The 23168-nt window shown below is 36.6% G+C and overlaps 2 protein-coding genes across 2 annotated transcripts; both read right to left on the bottom strand.

Annotated features, from left to right (window-relative positions):
• Positions 1-1469: 1469 nt before the first annotated feature.
• On the bottom strand, positions 1470-4629 carry LOC115924807. The gene is made up of 3 exons (XM_030987652.1): positions 4584-4629; positions 3945-4247; positions 1470-1876 (listed from the first exon to the last, which is right to left on the bottom strand). Exons 1-3 carry the CDS (start codon positions 4627-4629, stop codon positions 1470-1472), a joined length of 756 nt encoding a protein of 251 aa, XP_030843512.1.
• Positions 4630-20563: 15934 nt separating this feature from the next.
• LOC105444342 (putative nuclease HARBI1) lies at positions 20564-22192 on the bottom strand. The gene is made up of 2 exons (XM_030987654.1): positions 21882-22192; positions 20564-21542 (listed from the first exon to the last, which is right to left on the bottom strand). Exons 1-2 carry the CDS (start codon positions 22190-22192, stop codon positions 20564-20566), a joined length of 1290 nt encoding a protein of 429 aa, XP_030843514.1.
• Between the last annotated feature and the right edge of the window lie 976 nt (positions 22193-23168).

A 23168-nucleotide genomic window follows, 5' to 3' on the forward strand; every position in this document is an offset into this window, starting at 1 on the left:
TTTAACCTTTCATTATTGTGGCCTGGAGATTGGACATCGGGCGCGTACGCAGGATTTTTTCAAAGGGGGGGGGGGTTAAAATTTGAAAATCGCGCCAAAATCCGCTGAATAAGCGGGGGGGGGGTGGGGAAGGGAACAGCACATTTTTAATATTTTATTTGTCCCGTAAATTTGAAAATTTGGCCGATCGATATTTCGACACCCACCCACCCCCCCCCCCCCTGTGTACGCGCCTGTGGGACATAATACCTTTAATAATGTATTTAATGTTTTATCATATAACTGTTTAAATGCCTGGCACGTTGACATAATCTCTCTTTATGGCGTCATTCAATTTTTCGTAGTTAGCCTCTTGATCAGGTTTCTGAAGATCTTGGTAGGTATGAGGGTCGGTACGATTCACATATCTCTCAGCATCGGTATTACAATCTTGGTAGGTATGGACGTCTGTCCCTGACTGATCAAATACAGGGTTCTCATACTGCGGAGACGAATCGGACTCCTTCCCTTTAGACTTAGTAGTGGCTGATTCATTCCTGAAAGTTATTATTAGGAAAGCATAGATAAATTGCATCGATTAAATAGATAAAACAATAACAAATAAAGTCCAACTACATGACATATGGGAATTGGTATGGTACTTTCAAAGTACATGTCGTTAACATAACAAGTCGTTTAAGCGGGTTGCCATAAGATTTAAAAAGTGTTATGCTTTAGAATATTTACATTGAATAGCATTTGATAACGAAGAAGAAAGTATTAAAATAATTTTAATTATAAAAAAACAATCATAATTCAGCTTTTATTTTCATGACCATACGGTTTTATCTTCTTTTGTGGAGGAGTTCGATGAGAATGGACTGATAAGAGGGACAAGTTAAGTACAAGGTTACTTTCTTACCTTCTTCGCTTGTAAAAGATGATGATGAGAACTATAACGATAACAATCACAACAATAGCACCAACAGCGCTTCCTACGACAGTTGCTATGAAGCTTGACGAACCTCCAGCTGAAGTTGATTTTGGTGGAGAAGAAGTGGTAGGTGAAGAGGATGGTGTGTGAAGGCGGATGTTAGTGAAAAGAAATGACAGGAGTTAGAAATACCAAGATAGCATCAGTTGATAGATACATGGTAAATAAGTCGGGTACTAGAATAAAATCTTGATTAATTGTAATTACATGCAAAAGGACCGGTCGCAGGAGGTTGCTTACTTGCACATCTAGATATTGATGATTCGCGTATGGAAAGTTGTGTGTGTGTGTGTGCGAGCGTGTGTGCATGTGTGCGCGCGCGCTCCACAGGGTGCGTGCGTGTGTGGGTGTGTGATTATGGCTTAATAAATGGAATATATATTGCCATTGTAATCATCGATATCTACATTCTTCTTTTTTTTTCGAAATATACTTTAGCTGTACCATTTTTACTTTGATTCATGATGTTCAAGCATTTCTGTATAATCATGGGCCGTCATATAACGCGTATTTTACATTTCATTTCTTTGAGATGCCAACCTTGTTTTGTTGTAAATGTCAATGCTGGTCCTTGTTCGCCTTCACCGTTGATACCATCCCGTATCGCTGCAATCTGAACAGAGTACGTTGATCCTGCTTCAAGTCCACTGACGTTATACATGACCATCTCATTGGCATTCTCAGCAGACCTCTTCAACACGGAACGGTCCGTAATTGGGACCATGCTTGGAGGTGGTACTTCTTTAGCCAACACGGCATTGCTACCTGATCGCACGTAGATCTTGTAGCCAACAATAGGTCCATCCCCTGTTTCAGAGCTAGAGTCCCATTGTCTCCAACCAATGGCTGCATGGTGGTATCCCAATTCAAGTAGTTCCGGTACACCACTAAAACTTGGTAAAACTGCAGAAGTGGGGTCAAGACGAACACAAAAAAAAATTAATAATAATAAAATAATAATAGTAATTATAATAGTTATAATAATAATAATATAATTATAAAAATAATATCGAACATTTAGGAGCACTAAAAATCACACTTAGCGTTTACAAAAAGCGCTTACAGATAGTGAAGAAGAAACATGAAAAACACAGAATTGGTAAATCACATTAATTTACTTACTTTTTAGGGAAGAAGTATGTTTTAAGGGATCTTTTGAAAGAGGCAAGACAGGTCAATTCTCTGATGGAAAGTGGGATATAGCTTTAGTTGTTGAATGGATATTCTTCTTACTACCCCACCCACAGCAATGGAAACATTTTTAGTGATCCTTCCTTTTTTCTTATCCCTGTTCCTCATAGAAAGCAAAAGATTTCGCCCCAAGCTACACTCAAGTTCTTATATCTGATATTTCCTGAACTTCCAAACTAAACTAATTTTAGGAATACAGATTGCGTTAAGAATATACTAATTCTAGATCATCACGGTGCCGAAATAATCCGTGGGGTCATAAAATTCCCTCTATCAGGTGGATTTTACTAAAATCTTGCTTGTACATGTTGGATGAAAACCCTGAACCAACCTTTCAAGAAACAAATGACTACCATTTTCACAGACTGGTGCATTTTTCATATTCTCTACAAGCACTTGTTTGATTTTAAAAATAAAAATAAATCATGTTCACGCAAGGCACCACGCTGTACTAAAAACGTTGAATTAATAGATAATAAGTTAATTCATTAGGTGTTTAAAAACATGTAATCTATTAACCTTTACTTTTCAAATTTTGAAATCAAACTACATTGTTAGCGCGATAGTCACGTGCAGCTAAATTATGTTACATTTACATGCGCCCTTATTCTTGAGCAAAATGGTTTTGTGCGTTTTGATCAACTAATTTGAAATATTTTACCTATATAATTTGCAATAGAGGACCATAATTTTGGAAATACATTATCTGATAGAGCATTATTGAGATTGCCAAAAGTAGGTGAGATTTATATGAATACTCTAATGTTTGGCATTTACACGATATTTCCTTAAGATATTCGAACATTAAAGAGTGAAGTGAAAAGGCGAACCCCTCACGATGAGTCTTATGAAGCTGAATTGATGTTGTTCAAGCGTTACATCCATAAACAACAGTATATCTTTTCAAAATGAACTTTGGTTCATTATTTGGTTTAACAAAAGTGTGAAATAAATTTTTACAACTGTCCGGCATAATTTTCATTTGCAAAACGGCCAATATGAAATTCATTACCCTAATTACACGCTATCGAAGCTCACCTTTACATTATTCTGGCAAATAAAGTAAAACAAAAAACAAACAAAAACCTCTCACTCGGGGCAAGTTAAACGCTTAACGTCGAAATATAGATACGCCACGGGTCTATACATATACGCTACAATGAACGTGTTTTGGAGTTTTTCGAGAATGTCAAAGAATAGACAGGCCCCAGTTCCCTTTATTTGCCGACCCTAATATGATGCACTAATAATGTGACCCGTGACGTTAACATAACACAAAAGTCGCCTTTTTTCAAAACTATTTTATGATTGAGACTGGGTTTTTTTAAATATCATAATTTTTAAGGTTCTTAATTCCTAAAAATTAAAACAAACTGGGCTATTTATTGTTGACATTTTTTGCTTCTCCCTTTCTTTATCAACACTTGTTATCTTGAGACAGGTTATGTTCTCTTTCTTTAAAAAGTTACGTTTCTTTTGTTATCGCTGTTTAAAAGAACTTTTGGATATTTAAAGGCCGCTTTTTGAAAGACTAAGAAACAAGACATGAGCTGACCAGGTGATTATTTTTTGTTCTATTTTTTTAGATCACGCACTATTCTTTAAACAGTTTCTGTTCTCTTTTTTTTTTCTTTTTGCGCTTTAAAAGAGTTATAGAATTTGCCAATTTTTAATACGAATCAAACATACATTAGAATAAAACCGCTGTTATCAGTGCCTAGCAATTTCATTACCATTACATAAATCTATATTATTCATAAAGTATATTAAACATACGCACCATAAAAAGCAGCAGACGCCAACCTTATATAGCCGAACTCGGACGATTTATTGAAAGGGTCTCCGATGAAACAGTAAATAGGACTATCATCCGAAAAATCTTGGATGTTGAATATGAAATTGAGGAGTGTTGACGAGAAGATTTGTGGAGGACCTTTGGCCGTTTTCCAGTTGTCTATTGAAAAGTCCTCTGTAGTAGCTTTCACAAAGTCAGGTTCATAATTCGTTGGTGAATCGAGCGAGATTACACAGGAAAATATAGCAATATCCGGGTTTGTCTTCTCACGTGCAGATTGTAAGCGGTCTAAACATAACAAAGACAGATAGGGAAAAGCATTTGTTAACTCATCAACTCAGAAGTATAAGACAATTGTATAAATATGGACATTAATAATTAGGGTCTTCGTTGTAGTTTCACAGCAAATATTAAATGATAAAAGTGCTAAGACAGAAAAGATCGATACAGAATGGGAGATAAGGAATATGGTGAGTTGATATTAAAGAAACAGTGTGGCAACAAGAACACCAACGATAATAATCTAACTACACTAATAATATAATAACCTTATGGGGACACAATAGTGTGAACGCATGTGTGCGCTCATTAAAGTCTCTATCGAAGTAAATGAAAAACATGAACAAAGCAGTAATGGTAGTAACCTGTTTGGCAGCTTTCCCCTGTCCATCGTGGATGGCATCTACCTGAGCTACAAGAACCAGTCACCGAGTTACAATCATCCTCCCCATCTCGACAGTGACATGTACCGGAACACTGATTGTAACATCCAGTAACTAAAACAAAGGTGAAAGATTATTTATTTAACCATTTCTTAAAGGTACCTTGTCCCGTTTGCAGGCCAATAAAAAAGAGAAGGTTAAATTCCAACGGCATTTGAAAGACAATACTAATGTAGAACGAGACGAAAGGGCTTTAAAATGGCTTTTAGTGGGAAAATAAGGACCATTAGATTTCGAATCGAATTAAGTGATTGCAATCACCTAAGTAATAATCTGACTTTTTCAGACCCTTTTACCGAATGGTTGTACGTTTTGTGCTGCACAAATATTCAATCAATTTAATTTTGGCCATTACAAGTAGTGGGTTATTGATGTAGACAAATGCTCATGTACCTGTCAAGGCTCATTTAATGTATGTTATTACCAAAGAAAAAAGATGTCAGTCAGTCACTAAACGGGTTTCCTTGCATATTTTAAATACTAGAACACTGCTAATGTCTAAATGTCACAGATAGGACACACGTGACGTATTCATAATTCCTGCAAAGTTCTACAGAAGTTAATGTTGGCTGCAAAAGGGACATAGTAGATTATTAATGTAAATATTCCTATCATGGTAGGACCGGAGGCAGAAAATGATAAGAACAATTATGCATAAAACCAAAGATATATTTACAAATTAATTTAATGCAGAAATGGAATCTCACATGAGTTGCAGCTATCGGGCATGTCCACTGAGTCTGCTGTGAATCCTACTTCACATTGACCTTCTGTTGTGCTACATAATCCAGAGACCTTGTCACAACCAACATTTTCTGGACAGTTGCAATGGTCAGTGCAGTTGACACCAAAATAACCCACTGGGCAAACGGATGGCACTGTAAAACGAGCACAACAATAAATTTGTTTTCGTATTTAAAAGCTTTATGCAAGTATTTTCAATGGTTCCTGTATTAAATACTATGCCTATTCATTTTTGCATCATAAGATTCGATTTATATTGGTCTCGATTTATTGGTTATTAGTTTTTTAGCTTTTAAGTTGCAACGGCGACATGGAATATCTCTGAAACTTCCAAATCAAAAATCAAAAACTTCTCTTTCTATCTTTCTTTCGACTTTTTCTCCTTCTTCTTCTTCTCCTCCGTTTTCTTCTTCTTCCCGTGTTCCGTCTTTTACGGCCGACATGGGCTGATAGTTCCGTGTCTGGCATGGCTATAAAATGGAAAGTCCTTATCACTATATGAGGCCATGTGGCTAGTGGCAGCGGTGGGATACCATCATGGCCACAACAAAAAATGACTATTTGAACTTTGAAGCTTCCTCGAAGACTTATTCTTCCCCAATCGAAGGCTCTTAGCAGTGATTTAATGATGCAAAGAGCAGCTCACCGACAGACAAATACGAATGTTTTTTTCTTTTCTTCTTTTTTTTTTTTTTGGTTATCTTTAGCGGTGTATCCTCTAATTATTTTGCATCTTTAATAATACATTTTTTTTTAATTACATAGACATCATTACATCGCCCGTTCATTTACCCTTTGTATATTTATATTTGAAACAAATCTCTTTAAATTGTTTTTTAATTCAATGTTTTCAAAGAATGTCAATATTCATCATTATCCTACTCGGTCTGCCGAGCTTTTAAATCTACCAAAACAAGAACTTTGCTCTCAAATAAATCATTTGTATTTTCAGGTCCAAAACTCAGGAACTCTCTTTCAGATCCAGTTAGAAATAAACCCACATATTATAGTTTTAGTAGAGTGTTCAAAAAGAATGTAATACAAAAATATGTGTCTCCTATAGGTTAAACTTCTCACATCTCCCTGTTTCTCTCTCTCTCTCTCTCTTTCTCTCCCTCTCTCTCCCTCTCTCCCTCTTCTTCTAACTTCTGTTGTGTGCAGCTTTGTTTTTATCTTGTTTTGTCCTGTCATGTCCTTTTGTGTGTCTTGTCCCATCCTGTCTTGTTTATCTTATCGTATTTTGTTTTTTCATGTCTTGTCTTGTCTTATCTTTTATGTAATTTTCCTGTCCTTTGTGTCCCGTTTTGTCATTCTTTTCTTTTTGTATTTTTTTTATTATTTAGATACTTTAAAATAGTTTACGAAAATATGTTATTATATTATATCTATTTTACTGTGATTATTAAGACACTTTAAAATGATTTATGATGATAATGTTCATATTATATTTATTCTTGGGAACCTACAAAAACAAGCTTTCCAGTAGGTTCCTGTTTCATTTCATAATTTTGATCTTTCTTTGTCAACTATATTCTTTATTGTGCAAACAATTGTAATATGAAATGAATAAATAAAATCAATCAATCAATCAATCAATTTAAACCCTCCCCTGTCTGGATACGCCCAGTATGATACTTAACCTTGACAGCCTTCTCCTGACCATCCCGCCGCACAGCCCTCTTTACATCTTCCAGTAAACACATCACACGGCATTCCATTTATACAGTGACAATCCTGGAGACAGTCGGAGCCAAAATTTCCACCGCGGCACGCTAAAACAAACCCCCAAGAAAGGTAAGAACTTTAATAAAATGAATTATGAATCGAATTATTAATAAAGAATTATGATTGATTTTAACTATTATTTAATACACCCTATGAAATAAAATGTTCAAGATTTATAAGAGATCATGGCCCGTGGTAGCAATGTTGCTGACTTTGCTCATAGTAAATTTCAACAACCCATATCAAAGAAATCTCACTGTCATACTGGATTACCTTAAAAACAATACATTGTGCTACCTTACTTTCATTACAGAATGCTCCTGCATAGCCAGCTATACAGCTGCATTCATTTGGACCAGAAAGGCAAAACTTGTTGTCGCTGCAAGAAGAATCATCAGCTACCGCAGAACCGCATACAAGTTCACACTCAGACCCAAACCATTGGTCGCCACATGCTGTTATTGATAAATAGTAATTGATAACAGGTCATCTTTTCAAGCATGCATATTTATGTGCCTAATTGTGACATTTAATTTTGATTCATTTGCATTTGATACAGGTAGGAAATTAAGTTACACACTTAATGCATAATCAGTATATAAAAAAAGATAAACATGCCATATAGGGGGCGCTAAAGCGTATAAAAGCATGCTATTGACGCCCTCAGTTTAACTAAAAAATAAATATGGAAGGAAGAGAGTGAATTTATATTAATAAAGATAAAAGAAGGGGGAGACCGCTGGTTTCATAACTAAAACAATAACTGAATAGTAATACTTATTGATATACTAAGACGTAGGTTTATACAGTTAAAATTCCAGATATAAACTATGGCATACAATCAACATAACACATCCTAGACAATGGTTTTTCATTAAAAATAATTTGTGTAGAGTTTACATCGATTTTTCAGGAATTGTTTACATGAGAAAAAAAAAATACGCGAAGAAACAGTAACAGCGATTCTTGGTAATGTTTTAATTAGAATGTAGAGGTATGTATCATTCTCTCAAAACTGTATTTTTGTCGATTGAGGTTACCCTATATCGGTGCCCATGTTTTTCTCAAAAGAAGTTCCCTCTTTTGTTGGTGCCATCCCACTTTGAAAGCCACCCCGCCGCCCCTGATTATATCAACGTGAATATATAAGGATGTGCGACTTACCTGTAAGGCAGTTTTTACCAGTAAACCCAGGAGTACAGATGCATGCTCCTGTCTGTGGGTTACACACTCCTCCGTTGTAACAGTTATCACACAGACGATCACAGATAGGCACATCCCATTTTCCATGGGGGCACCCTTTAAGAAAAAAGAAATATTTTAAGGTCAATACATGAAAATAAAGACAAATTTGTACGACGAATGTTTTTAATTCCCACATTTGAGTTTTAGCAAATCTTACACTTTTTAATTTTAACAACTGATACTACGCTACTTTCAGAAAATAAAATGTATCAAATGTATGTCAAACTGCTAAGAACTCATTCTTTAACCATCACTGTGCCATTGCTGAAGTTTGCCATGACTCTACACACATTGTATTGAAAGGGATTTGTGTTTGACATACAAAGATCTAAAAAACTTACATAAAATCATCGATAACAATATTTCTTGGCTCATGCTTAATTAATCGGTTCTAATCAACTTACTTTAATCTATTATGAATATCATAAAAGATATCACATTTCCTTCTTTTTTTATTGATGTGAATTTTGACACGAATTGTATTATGACATTGATGATAAATACATACATACCCTTTGATATCTCGCAGACAAATCTTCGTAGTTCATTGCAAAACCGATCATCCCAGCCGTCAATAAAGCGTGCTACACAGAACTGGTACCCATCAAAGTTATCAGGTACACCCGACATCCACATGGTAAACCTTAAAACAAAGAAAGAAATTACAAGTATTTAAATTGCTACTGTTTTATAGTAGGTCCCTAAACATTGGTTTCTTTTCATTTTCTGGGATGAATGTAGAATAAGATTTTTTAAAATAAATAAAAAACGTCTTTACCCAGCCACACCCTCCTCTCTCTCTCCCTCTCTATCTCTATCCCCCCCCCCCTCCCCCGTCATCCCACTCTCTTTCTCTCTCTCTCTATTTCTTTCTCGCCTCTCTCTTCATCTTCATCTCTCATAAATATTATGGACGGATCGTAACCCTTTCTTAAAGGGAAAGTCTGTCCTGTTATTAGGTTGGTTTTAATAAATGCAGAAAATTGAGAGAGCAAACTTTGTGAATGTTTGACCCAAATCCTATTAAAATATAAAACTTATGAATTGCTGAAGTTATCATCAGTGAAACACAAGTTGATCTCCTCTCCAATTTGCTCTGTAAAGAAAATGTCTTTAATTTTTATTTTCTTAATTATCTATTTATGACGTAATAAATTTGTTTTATACACGGGATGTATCAAATTTATATTTGGAATAATTTTATTTAGGATGAATGTAGGATTGACGATTTTCTTTAGGGTAAAATAATTATAAATTTTTGCCTTTTTTTTAGTACAGGGCAAATGGGAGGGGAGCTCGCAAGATATGTCACAGAGATGCCAATTTGGGTTGTATTGTTGCACCTTCAAAAATTCATAGTTTTTTCAACTTGTAATCGATATTTATTCTTTTTCTATTTATTGCTAATTTTTTCCACTAACCTGTTTCTCTCATGTTTCTGATTCTATTAAAACCAAATTAGTATTATGGTGAACTTCCCCTTTAACCTTAAATCATTTAGAATGTAAATACCTTGAGTTTCGAAGCAAAGTGTCATCCGCCCATTGAAAGACACCTTCGTTGTCTAGTGAATCAAGCCCGAACCAGAACTCGACCCCGCTGAGGCTGTTTGTGAGAATTAGCTGTTTATAGTGATAAAAGAAACATGGCTTCATAAAACTGGTCATACCACGTGATATATCTTGTCTGAATGTCAACCTTATAGTTTCTAAATTCTACAAAGGCGAGTGAAGCGAGTGACAATGATGATCACAGGAAAATATGAATAAAGTTTGATGTGGAAAAATGTATTTCCTTGAACAAAATTCACTATAAAATGAATACATTTTACACATTCACACAACTCGCTGCAGCTACAACATGTTTTCTTCTTTTTAAATATTTCCTCACTATGCAGAGGGCTGGACTGGTTGAATGGTCAGTTTGTTTGATGATCTTTTATCCCTCAATTGAAATAAGAACTGTTATAATCATTTAAACTGGCACAGCCTAGTTTGCAAAACACAAAACAGAGTTTGTCGATTTTTTCATAGGCATTCGGGGAGGAGGGGGAGGTTCATGCCTCTTGCCTGAATTTCTACTTTCCAGTTTCACATTACGTAAGCGGATGCATTGAGTGGGCATGGCAATACTTTCTTTTCTAGAATTGTATTTCATCACCAAAACACACTACAAAAATATGGAAATTAGAGGAATTCCGAGATTCGCTCCAGGATTTGGATGATGTGACGAAGGATTACTGTTTGGAGGAAGTTACCTCATCGTTAACAAACTATAGGTGTACCTACAGACCTTACATGATGATAGAATACAGGTTTGTCTATTTGGGTATATTACTTTGCTGGAACCAGTGCTAAAACTGCAATCCCCTTTATCAATTGGAATATTATCCATTGCTATATTCATTTAAACAAGACCCCCCTCCAGTCAATATAAACACGGAAGGATTGTTTGGTATACTCACGTCTATTTCTGCGGTCTTCGGTTGAGCCAGCGATCCGCCAACGTTTTGGCAGTATTCCATTGCATCAAAATAATTTGCTGAGAAGGATGGCATATAATACCTCACATTTGGATAATCGGTCCATCCGTCATTCTTAACTGAAATGAAAAAAATGTTTTTCTAACCATCAATTTGGATGAGGCCTTAATGTGTCAGATATAATAATGTCATCTAAAAACACAACAAACAAACAAAATTTTAATAATGTGTAATTTAACGCTACACAATGATACCAATGCAAAGGCGTATTTTTAGGGATATGTTAGGGTTATTAATTGTTTCATCAAGCTTAAAACAAACACTTAAAACATTAACATCTAAAACATTCACCAATACAATTTTAGGAAAACACACAACATTGAGTAAGCTCAATATCCTGCCCTTTACATAGCCCATAACATTCAGTTGAAATACTCATCTTTCCTATAGCAGAGTTAACCTACCCTGAGGCCTCTCACAGATGTATGGTCTTGCATATGAACACTCAATGTCATTCCATTTCCCATGACGACCATTTCCCATATCCACTAAAGAGTTGATGCAGGTGCAGTCTTCCGTCTTATTGTAATTGTTAGGTTCTCCTGGAGCCCAAGAAGACTCATCTCTTCTATTATCCCAAAGGGTGGATTTGGAAAATGAGAAACAAGATAATCATTGTTCAATATCCCAAGGCATTACCCTTAGTATATCGGACACTCGTATTCTACATAATCTCAACGGGAATAAGGTTTATATTGCAAAAAGATGCATTGGTATATGGAAATGCATTATAATTCTTACACGAAACCCTATGGTGTACTCAATAATGCTTTAAGTGAAACAAATAAAGAGATTGTTGTGAAGTTATGATTGATTGTTATAGATAAAAGACTGGTTTGTTATTAATAAGTTATTTAAACAAAAGCAGAAGGAGAATTTCGAAAGAAAATGAAAAGAGAATGATATGAAATCACCTTTCCACAGTGTCATCTACCCATACAAAACTGCCGCCAATGTCTCTCCTAAGTCCTAACCAATAGCAAGCGTCAGACGGGTTTGAAGTTGTCATGATTCCTACCAGGAAATTCTAGAAAATATACGTGAGAAAAGAAGACAAAACAACATAATAAACGTAAATAACAAAACTCTTCCCCCTCTTTCTCATATGAATTAAGCATAACAATTATAGACTATCATACAATGATATTCTCCAGTCTAAGCATCTCCTTGACATTCATTTTGAATAATCTAAATGCTAAAAGATCGGTTCCAAATAATTTTTAGAATTTGAACTTAACACTCTCATATTATGAGTTGTATTACCTATGGCTAAATAAAATCATCCAATGATGTGACTGTGTGCTCCCACTGGTGTACTGATGGGGGGAGGCAGTTGCCCCCCCCCCCAAAAAAAAATACAAATAAAACGTGGTTTATTTCTAATTCGATGCCAGTGATTTACAAAATATGTTGCTGGAATGACGATTTTCCTCTTTTTTGTGCCCCCAAAAAAAGCTTTTGCTCATTACGCCACTGTCTGCTTCTTTACAGAGAAAAAACATGAACGATACGATTAATAAATGTGAAAGCGTAGGTTAGTTTCTCTTACATTGAGTTCTTCTGATTTGACAATGGCCAGGTCACCGCCATTGCTCACACAGTGTGCTCTAGCATCATCATTAGACATTGCTTCTCCGTAGAAACGATATAACGATTGGCCGAAACGATGCCACGAACAACGAGAATCTGACGATGTAAATATGACACAGGTTTATTTATTTACTTATTTAGTCTTCTTTGAAATACAGGGTAGGGTTTTTCAAAGGAGCCCTTTAGGCAAGTGAAACAAGTACATGGTAAAATGTACAACAACAAAAAATAGAAACGTAAATTATACAAAATACATAATACATAGTTATTTACTACAAAAAAAATTAAGTAGGCCTACGTTAAAACAGAACACGTTTCAGCTTGAAAAGATGAACTGCATAAAATGAACCAACTAAAGCATGGGCATTTAATTATATTTATCAATTAAATAAAACAAGTTCACATAAATTAATATGCTGGTACTAATACAATAAAATGAAACAAAATTTAAAAGTATCTATGTACGCTGACGAAATAGCGTACAAAGATACTCTTGACATTTGTTGGAAATTAAGATAACAAATACTACTGATAAGGATGCTAATTAACAACGGTCCCGGTATTAAATTTTCTCATTTCATATAAAACAAATCTTGCTTTTATCTTTCTTTCTGTTTGTATATTATTCATTTATTCTATTCATTTATGCTTTCCTTCATTATTGCATTAGGGTGGTGGTGAGAAAGTTTTCAGTGACGAGGCAACATGAATGGCGTTGGAATTAGATGTAAATATTCATATATCATCATGTATATATATACCTTTCGGACGTTGACATATGTGGACGCGCGGAGCTGAACAGGAGCTTGTTTGCCATTTCCCTTGATCTACTAAGCTGTATGTAGATCTCATGCGGACACATTCATTACTTGCTGACGGTTGTGAAGGTGACCAATTAGAGTAGCTATCAAGGAAATAAAATATAAATAGTGTACTATCGACTCGTTCTTCAAAATCGAGTAAATTCCTTTAATTATCCCGAAAATGCCTTGTTTTATACACTTTCTATTGGACAAGACCTTCACATTGTAAGTCCACATAGGGAATATAGAAGTAAAACGATCGCAACTGCTTTTTTAAATCAACTCAAAGGTTAGTTCTGTACCTTATTGTACTATCCTAAAATTAATGTTTGGATTAGGTAATACGTCATTGTAATATTGGCACATTTCAAAAGGTGAGGGACAGTGTTATTTTTTATTTTTAGAAAGTAACGATTACAGCTATATTTCCTTTGGATACAATCATAGAATAAATCATAATAATAAAAATTGTACACCAAAAGCCTTACAAACAACATAAGTAGACAGTAAAGTTGCTGTGTGAGGACCAGTATTTCAATTCTTGTATTTAAAAGGTCAGCTTGACACCTAGTTGTGAAATGATCATAAAAATTGTATCAATGTGATCATCATCATTCTCATCACCACCATTATTAGTATATTGATATCATAATGGTTAATTGTTATTATTTTATTAGGTTAGGCTTGAATAGCCACGTGCGCTTTTAACTGAATCTTTTACCAGCCTATACTTTTATTTTGTTATTATGTAAACGTGATTCCATGATGATAATGATCATTGATATCATTATCAATTTATGCATTATTATTATCATTATTATTACTATTATTATTATCATTATTATTACTATTATTATTATCATTATTATTACTTTTATTATTATTATTATTACTATTATTATTATTATTATTATGAGTATCATTATCAATATTATTATTATCATTATCATTAATATTGTCATTATTCTTACAGTGTTGCACAAATGGTTGGTTAAGTTCTTCGTTACTCTTTTCCGGAATTGATTTTGAGTATTATAAAGTTTATCTTTGATAAATAACATTTTCTCAGAACTTAATAAATCAATCTCTATGACGCTCTAGATTGATCAGTAGAGCTCTAATATGATATAAACTAAATAAATATTCATCACGAACAAATCATATTCTAATAATGAATTTATAAAAAGAGGCGAACTAATACAGATTTCCAACAGTGTATTATTATTATTATCATTATTTTTGTATATTCACTCTGGTAGTGTGTTGTCAATCCATGTATACTGTCCATCACCGTCTGAGTCATGAAGTCCTATCCAGTAGTTATATCCTAAATCTGCTTTCAACGTGAAGGTGATGAGAAAAGCCTGAAAAATGAAAAAGAGACGATTGTTTAAAAAAGAAATTATTTACGGAGTAATCTTATACATGCATTTTAGGTATTATCTATTTTTTCCTGAAATAATTATGAATTATTTCTTAAGTCATACGCATATTATTATATGGTCAAATTTAAATTGGTTGATTGAGCATTCGACAAATCGTAGGGAAAAAAACAGTTAAATCACACTTCACTTCATCAAAAATGATCTGCAGTAACCATGTTTATTTACCTAGGGTATACACACTGATATACCAAGTATGATCAGATGTCAGGGGTTATGTGGTTGTTACACCAATTCAAAATAAAAAAAATGAGTTTATAAACAAAAAACAAAACTGAAATACACATTTTAGGGAGAAAAATTGTCTTGGTGTAAGTGGTTTTATTTACTCAACCTAATATACTAGACATTTTGAAATGACCAACTTAAATCTACGTGATTCAGATTAAAATTTTGCTCATTTTTTAATTTACATATAACAACGTTACATAAAACGGTGAAACAGGGGATGACGAAGAAAGGAAATATTAGTGATAAATCATATTGATGAATACATATCATTGAATTTTATTTCACTTACAGTTTGTTCATGAGAAGTAATGATAGCAAGATGTCCACCTTGGTCTTGACAGTAAAGATTTGCATCAGGCCAGGTCTTTCCAAAGTTAACGATGAGATACTGTGAATCACCAAAGTCCAGCCAGTCTGGAGAATTACATATCTGCCCATTGACTGAATATGAATATGTCGTATTAAAAATCCTTTACCTCTTCTAGGAAATAATATGATGTAAACAAAAAGTAAATATCATTTGTTATAAAATGATGACGTAGATCCTAATCATTTGATTGGTTAAAAGCGTACACGTGACCATGCATTTATTTAGCCTAACGCGAAATTTGGATAACTACCGGTCATTGGCGATCATGTTTTGCGATCGCAACCATTGAGATTTATCGTTTTACTTTACTCGCGAAAATGGCTGCCGCGGAATTTAAAACGGATTAGTTATTTAATTTAGATCTAGATCATACGGACTTTGAGATGAGGGTGGTTCATCAAATAACAAGGATCCACGTCATAATTGTATAAAACAAATAATACACAGCACTTGTTCGGGCATCCACATTCGGTACCTTTGAAACAGTCCAAACACCCTCGGACATCGCCTCGGGCGTGTTAGACTGTTCCAAAGGTACCTTGCATGTGGGTAATTCTTACTAATGCCCTCACTGCAGTGCATTATTTGTCTAATAGTAGATGGACAGTTTTTTATGCTGTAAAATAAAAATGTGTTGTTGTCATATCATCGTGTTCTATGTTTATTTTTTTATTTTTATAGTTTTGTTTGTAATATTTTATGTGTATAAATAATATATATTATATTATATATATATATATTATATATTTTGTTTTATACATTGCAGTCATATAAATATTTGATAAAAACGTTTTTTTTGTCTCCTAAAGAAAAACATCATAATTTGGTTTGAATTTCTTAAATAGCTTGAATAAATGTGAGAACAATTTTAAATAAAGAAATCTCGAAATTGTCAAAAATTAAACAGCGCGTCCCAGAAAAAACGAAACCGAGAATTATCGATGTTTTTTATAACTTAATCACAATTATAATCGTTCATTTGATGCAACTCATATAATGTATTTCTCACGCATGAGTGATTCAAATGAATTTGAAGAGAGGAAACCAAAAAGTCATTTGGCGGACGGTATCTGAATTTCAAAGAGAAAATCATATTTCTAGAAAGTTGAGTTTCTGTCCTTGCATATGACACCTCAGTCAAGAAAAATGAGCTTGAGTAACAAAGTTCTGTTTTTTTAAAGTAGTGCTTGCATTTTCATAATTTTGTGAAACGAATTCGTGTTCACTGGATGCCGGAGCAGCAAACGGAAATAACAAAAGACTTAACTCCATTTCGTTGACAATTAGCCGTAGACGAAAGACTTCATGCAAGGCTGAATGTCAACGAAACGGAGTTAAGTCTTTTGTAAATTCCCCTACACTGTGATTACATTATCAGGAATGATTTCAACATTTGTTTCTCGCGATCTTTACCTAGTCCAAAATACTTTGCAGTTGAGTGTGATGGTCTGAATATTCATTTGACCCGTCTTCCTTTTCTTCATTTTGTTTATTTTAGTATTTTATATTTTTGTCCGTTTTTTTTTTCTTGCTTACTTTTCGGCATATTTTCATCATCAAGAGAAATTTACATTGCTACGTGTCTTTTGATGTTTTATGGTACATTATATTATTTATTTTATGCATTATGTGTCATGTTATTACAAGAAGAATCAATATTTTTTCTGCCGTATATAAGTTTCCTTCTATTTTTCTAGACTGCATTGTAATATACATGTTTATAAAAAGGTTATTGATGAACATCAATGAAGTTTAATAAATACAATAACATACGGAGGCGGCATCACCACAACAATTTTTCTCTTGACTTTGATCACTGATGCCTAGCAGAAATGGCTGGTATCTGTAGTTTTTGATATCTGCAACCATCGGTAAGCGATTTGAATGTAATATTTACATTGTATCACTGGGTTGTTTGTTCTTGTATGATGGCGTTCAAAATGCCAGGGAAATGAAGCTATGAGATTTGTCGTGTTCATTTATGTTTAGAGTATAAGCCTAGACTAGAAAATGTATGCATGAGTTTTTAAAGTTAGATGGCACATAATGTTGAGACCACGTCCGACCTTGAGAACCAAACGTCAGTGGTTTTAGAGGGCTGTATACAGTAGTGGAGCTCGACCGTTCGCAATAATGAACGGACGTTTTTTTCAGCGCCAATGATAAGCTGTGTGATGCCACATTGATTTGGCTACAAATGACACTTTTAGACATAGAGCGAAAAAATGGTGGAAAAGTAGTGAAGACAACATGAGTTAAAAGTACAAAACGAGTTTAAATGTGTGGAGTTTGCGAAGACGTTTTTTGGTTAATTCGGATCATATTTTTTATATTTGTAGAGGTGTCGTGGACGAGTGGATATGTCACCGGACTGTGGATCACAAGGTTCGCGGTTCAAGTCCCACCACGGGCCTAATGTCCTTTGGCAAGACATTGATCTACATTCGCCACTCTCCACCCAGGTGTGAAATGGGTACCCGGTAGGATGCGAAAGCTAATGTGCTTAGATTAGCAAGTGTGCGCATGTAAAAATGACGCCTGGCTGGAATGCTCCCCAGGGAGTGGAGAATGTGCATACATCGTGTGCAGGTAAGCCTGAATCCAATGACCGGGGTAATAATATATCTATCTGTAAAGCGCTTTGAGAGGGCCTTCGGTCTTGAAAAGCGCTATATAAGAACTAACTATTATTATTATTATTATTATTATTATTATTATTATCCGAAGAGTATTTCCATTGCAATTGACTGGCTTGAATATGATTTTTAAGAGAGTCATGTGTGATATTTCTTACAGACTTTCTAGAGCAGAGTATACTTGAATTCTTTTTTTGACAATGATGTTGGCCTTTGTTGTTGTTCTTTCTTTTGTAATGACAATTGAACAATATTGTGGCATCTTTTAAAATGATACAAAAGAAATTTCGGGTTGAAAAGAAATTATACTACACAGTTAAAAATTTTGTGAACAAGTTGTTTAAAAGTTTAAACAACTCTTGATTAACGGGTGACCTGATCTGAAAGTTGTTTAAAATGTTAAGCATCTCGAGTTGTTTAAAGTTTAAACACTTAGTTGATCAAAATTTTGAACAACTTGTTTAAAATCACAATTTAAACAACTGGTGTTGTTTAAAGACGGTTGTTTAAAATGAAGCTGTTGTTCAGTGGGGGTTGTTTACACCAACTGGGTTGTTTAAAGAAAGTTGTTTAAAAAGGAGCTGTTGTTCAGTGGGGGTTGTTTACACCAACTGGGTTGATTAAAGAAAGTTGTTTAAAAAGGAGCTGTTGTTCAGTGGGGGTTGTTTACAACAAAAGGGTTGTATAATGGCGTATAATTTGGGTTTGATACTCTGAATAAGTGCACCACTACTTCTGGGTCTCTATATTATAGGTATATGAAGACTAACAATATGGTAGGGTAATTCTGCAATTCATGAATTAGCGCCAAAACAGTGACAATTTTGCATGAGCGCGCATGCACGCACGTATAAACTGCATTATATAGGGATGCATGCAATCTCTATGGCAAGGAATTTAGCACACGTTATAACCGAGTGCGCGATCAGTGCCGCACTGCATGACGCGACGATTTTAATTTAAGTCTACCTATATTCTGACATTTGCGTACAGATACTGAAAATTTTAACTGTGAACTTACGCTATAAGTTAAAAACTTCAAATTGGTTAATAGAAAAGTGATTTCAATTAAGCCATTGAATCCCCAGTCACTTAGAAGCGCGTCGGTAGCTTGGTCGGCCATGATGTGTGTTGTGTTGTGGGTTGGAAAGTAATAAATATTAAGCTAAATAAATGTAAGTATAGAGACAAACAAAATGGAGCCTGCAGAAACACGTGTGGTTGCTTTGGTAGTTTAATCCAGACCCAATATCCATGTGCTTTTACATATGTATCAATCTGTGTAGTCAACAGAAGACCCTTGCATACACTTGCATTGTGTGTATGCATCTAATATGAATAACAATGAGCTGTGCCTAAACAGCTGCACTGCATTTCTAAGTGGCATGTTAATTTCAATTGCATGTTAGTTTCAAGGAACCTGTTTCTAAACATAACAATGTGAAATAAAGCTTTTAGCCAACGCGCACTTTACTGGCACGAGACACATGACGTCATATGTAAACAACACTGTCTAAAAACTCTCGTATAGTAAATATAGCAGTCATTAAATTTTAAACAGCGAATGTTTAACAAAATTACTTTCGTTTCGAGCAACATTGTTTACAATTTGTTCAACTGTTGTTTAAAGATAGTGTACAACTGTAATGCGGTGGTCACATCCCGCCGTACTTGCAAGTGCGTGCTGTCTACGTGCAAAAACGTAGGCAAAATGTGGGTATCGGTACGTGGTGAGTACCGCCTCCGTACGGATTTATGAACACGCAGACACACCGTAGCGCTTTTAGTGCATGAGGAACTTTCGCTGCGTTCGGGCTACCGATTTACCCCCAGTGTGCGTGACGTGCGTGCCCGGTACTGCCAACGAGCGCACAACGCACTGACTCCGTGCGTTTTTAAATTTGTATCCCACGGTCACTTGCTCTACGGAAGACGCACTTAGCACGTGCGTGCTGCGCACGTGATAAGTGCGTGGTCCGTGCTTACTCGCCACTTCCCCAGTTCAACTGTCTAATGAGCACGCAGAACTCACGTGGACCGTACCGAGTAAGCACGTGCTCCGCACTTACAACGCACGTTGTGCGCACTGATTTATGCAGTATACACTATGAACATGACTGACAAAGAAAGCGGACAAAATATACAGTTCCTCAGTAGACAAAGGAACATCCTTTCACTGCTATTATGAAAAAATGTGTAGTAAAGTTTATTATAACCATTTGTTAAAAATTACCGATTTGTTTTATTTATTTATTTATTTTATTTATTTATTTTTTTTTTTTGGGGGGGGGGGGGCTTTGAAAGTAAGAGGTGAGACCGGAACCATTCTGGTATATAATATTAAAGTTAAGGTTGATTTTGAATAAGAAAAACAAAAATACATTTAATGATTATGTTTGACTTCTACATGTTTATTCACACATAAATACATAAAATTAAATCATGAGTTCATGGAATGTCCCCAGAGTTCTTTAAAATCATGAGTGTCTGTAGAGTTCATAGAATGTCTCCAGAGTTCATAAAATTAAATCATGAGTATCATGAGTTCATGTGTTCAAACAACCCGATCTTGCCATGGTAGGCGGCCAAGTGGGGAACTGTAATAGTCCGCTAGATAGTTTCTCAGGGTTTTCCCTTCTCTTGAGGCCCGTTGGCCGACCATCTGGTTGGGTTCGGTCATCTGCACATCCTCCCTCCAGGCCCCGGGGACCACGTTGCCATCCTCATCCTCGCGGTCCAAATTAAGGTCCTGTAGTCCGGGCCGGCGCATTCGCAGCCAATAGTGAAGGGTGAGGCAGCCCAACACAACGCAAATCACCCTGCCAGGCTCCAACTGCAGGGTGGTGAGTAGGCACCGCCACCGGTGAGCCAATATCCCGAAGCTGTTCTCCACAACCCGACGTGCCCGAGAGGTCCGATAGTTCATCACTCTCTCTTTGTGGGTCATGGCACGGCGACTGTATGGCTTCAAGAGCCACTTTCGTAGGGGAAAAGCATCATCGCCTACAATGAAGTAGGGAAAGTCCCGGTCGTCGCCTGGAAGTGGATCCGGTGCTGGGAATCCAATAGTGTTGTCCTCCAGTGCCCCCCGGAGGGTGGACTCGTTGAACACGCCTGCGTCTGAGGAAGAGCCGTTGGCCCCCACCTTGCACCACAAGAAGGAATAGTTAGCATCCACGATGGCCAGGAGCACCACAGAACAGAAGCGCTTATAATTGTAATAGAGCGATCCACTTTTATTTGGCTTCTTGATGGCGATATGTTTCCCGTCGATCGCCCCACAACAGTGGTGAAATTTCAATCGCGTTCCAAACTGGCGAGCGACGGCTTTCCACTCGTCCTGTGTGGAGGACATGTTGAACATCTCCTCCTTATATTCCTTGTAGATGGCGGTGCAGACCTCCGGCACGAACGTGGATATGCTGTTGTGTGCCACCCGGAAGTCGTAGGCAAGGGACCTGTAGCTGTTCCCCGTCGCCAAGAAGCGAAGGGTGATGGCCAGCTTCAGGCCAGGCTCAAGAGGGCGGCGACTCCTGAAACATAAAATGTATTAATAGCGTTTGGGTGGCCCAGAAAGAGTGCTACAAAAACTTACCTTAATTACAAATACATGAATGACTAAATACAATTATTGTTTATAATATTTGATAGAAAAACACTTTTATTTGCCACCAAAAACATCAATTTACATGAAGGCGTTTTGATTCTTTGGCCATTTTACTGAAAAGTTGTGATTTGCAAAATTTGCTCCTTCTGTCAGAGATTTATTCTTAAATAGGCAACGGGAAGCTTCTAATAGAAATAAGACAACATTTTAAAGCAAATACAAAGCAAAACCAAGAATTCGTTATGGCAGAAATGAAGACACACACCTTGGGCACTTGGTGATTCGAGGGGTCACTCGGAGCAGGAGCTCGGCGAAGAGATTGGGGTCCATTCGGATGTATCCGACATAGTCCCCCCGCGATTCACGCTCTAGCTCTTGGAACAACGTTTCGTACTGCCCGAAAAGCCTCCTCCTCTCGATCCATGGGCGAACCCACCATCTTCTGCGTCGGCGTCTCTGTTGCCTCTCTCTCTCCCGTATCAAGGCAAGTAATACCACGTCGTACTCATGCACTGCCACTTGAAGGTGTTCTTGCAGCATCAGAACCCGGAGTCTCTGCGGTGGAATGGGCGGCATCTTGAGGCAGCAGCAACTTCTAGAGAAAATGGGAATGTCGTCCTATATGCTCCGACATACCCCGACTCACCGAGTTCATCGCACGTGCACGCACTTACAACGTGCGAGTGAGTAAGGACACCGTACGTGAGCAGCACGTGTAAGTAAGGCCTCCGTAAGACAACGTGGCAACCGCACGGAGACCGTACGTTGTAAGCACGTTGTAAGTACGTACAACGCACTTACCACGTGCGCAACGTACGATGCATGCAACCGCTCACGGCCAGGCGTGGCGTGCGGGCCACGTACTTACACCGTGCGTGTGACGTGCTTTGCCGGTACTCCCTCCCTGCCTTTGCCACTCCCTCCCTACGTTTTCAGAAAACGTGGCGGCCGTGGCCTCCCCAAAAACCGTACGGACTAAAAACACGCACGGTGGGATATGACCAACGCTTTAGTGAACATCACTTTTTTAAGCAGCGTTTTTACTGTGTAAGAAGGTAAACATTTTATTAAAATTGAGATGTGTATCTACTACGTTAAAATAACAAAGGATGCGAAGTAAATTGAGATTTTGGTTGGTTATCTCATAAGGGATATAATGTGCCAAGGTTAGCATATAATACATGCGGGAGAAAAAAACCCGAAGATGCCATGACTGTAAAGGATTCACTTTGTAAGTGCATTATTGGGGGATATAGCTAAGTAAGTTGAGGACCTAATCCCAGTAAAAATGAGTTATGTGTGAGACATAAAGATGGGAAGCTAGAGAAGTTTGTGGGGGAAGGGGGCAAGGGGCGTATCTATCTTTTTTGCTAAGGGGGGGGGGGGTTGACCCAGAGCCGTGTGTGCTATTTCGAACCCCCGTAAGTGGTGTTTTCTTGGCATCTACTTACACAATGCCACTGTGTATAGTGCACATCACATTTTCACTTGGCAGCCCGAGGGGGGATTACCCCCCCCCCCCCCCCCCCCCCCCGTAGATCCGCCCTGGGGT

Source organism: Strongylocentrotus purpuratus, unplaced genomic scaffold (genome assembly GCF_000002235.5).
Source record: "Strongylocentrotus purpuratus isolate Spur 01 unplaced genomic scaffold, Spur_5.0 spur5_scaffold_16, whole genome shotgun sequence".
NCBI lineage: Eukaryota > Metazoa > Echinodermata > Echinoidea > Camarodonta > Strongylocentrotidae > Strongylocentrotus > Strongylocentrotus purpuratus.

Coding starts and splice junctions, on each gene's coding strand:
- LOC105444342 (XM_030987654.1), bottom strand. CDS start 22,192: ATGCCGCCCATTCCACCGCAGAGACTCCGGGTTCTGATGCTGCAAGAA. Junction 21,543..21,881: donor CGAATCACCAAGTGCCCAAG/GTGTGTGTCTTC, acceptor TTTATGTTTCAG/GAGTCGCCGCCCTCTTGAGC.
- LOC115924807 (XM_030987652.1), bottom strand. CDS start 4,629: ATGGACAGGGGAAAGCTGCCAAACAGGTTACTACCATTACTGCTTT. Junction 4,248..4,583: donor GTTACTACCATTACTGCTTT/GTTCATGTTTTT, acceptor TGTTATGTTTAG/ACCGCTTACAATCTGCACGT. Junction 1,877..3,944: donor GGCGTCTGCTGCTTTTTATG/GTGCGTATGTTT, acceptor CCACTTCTGCAG/TTTTACCAAGTTTTAGTGGT.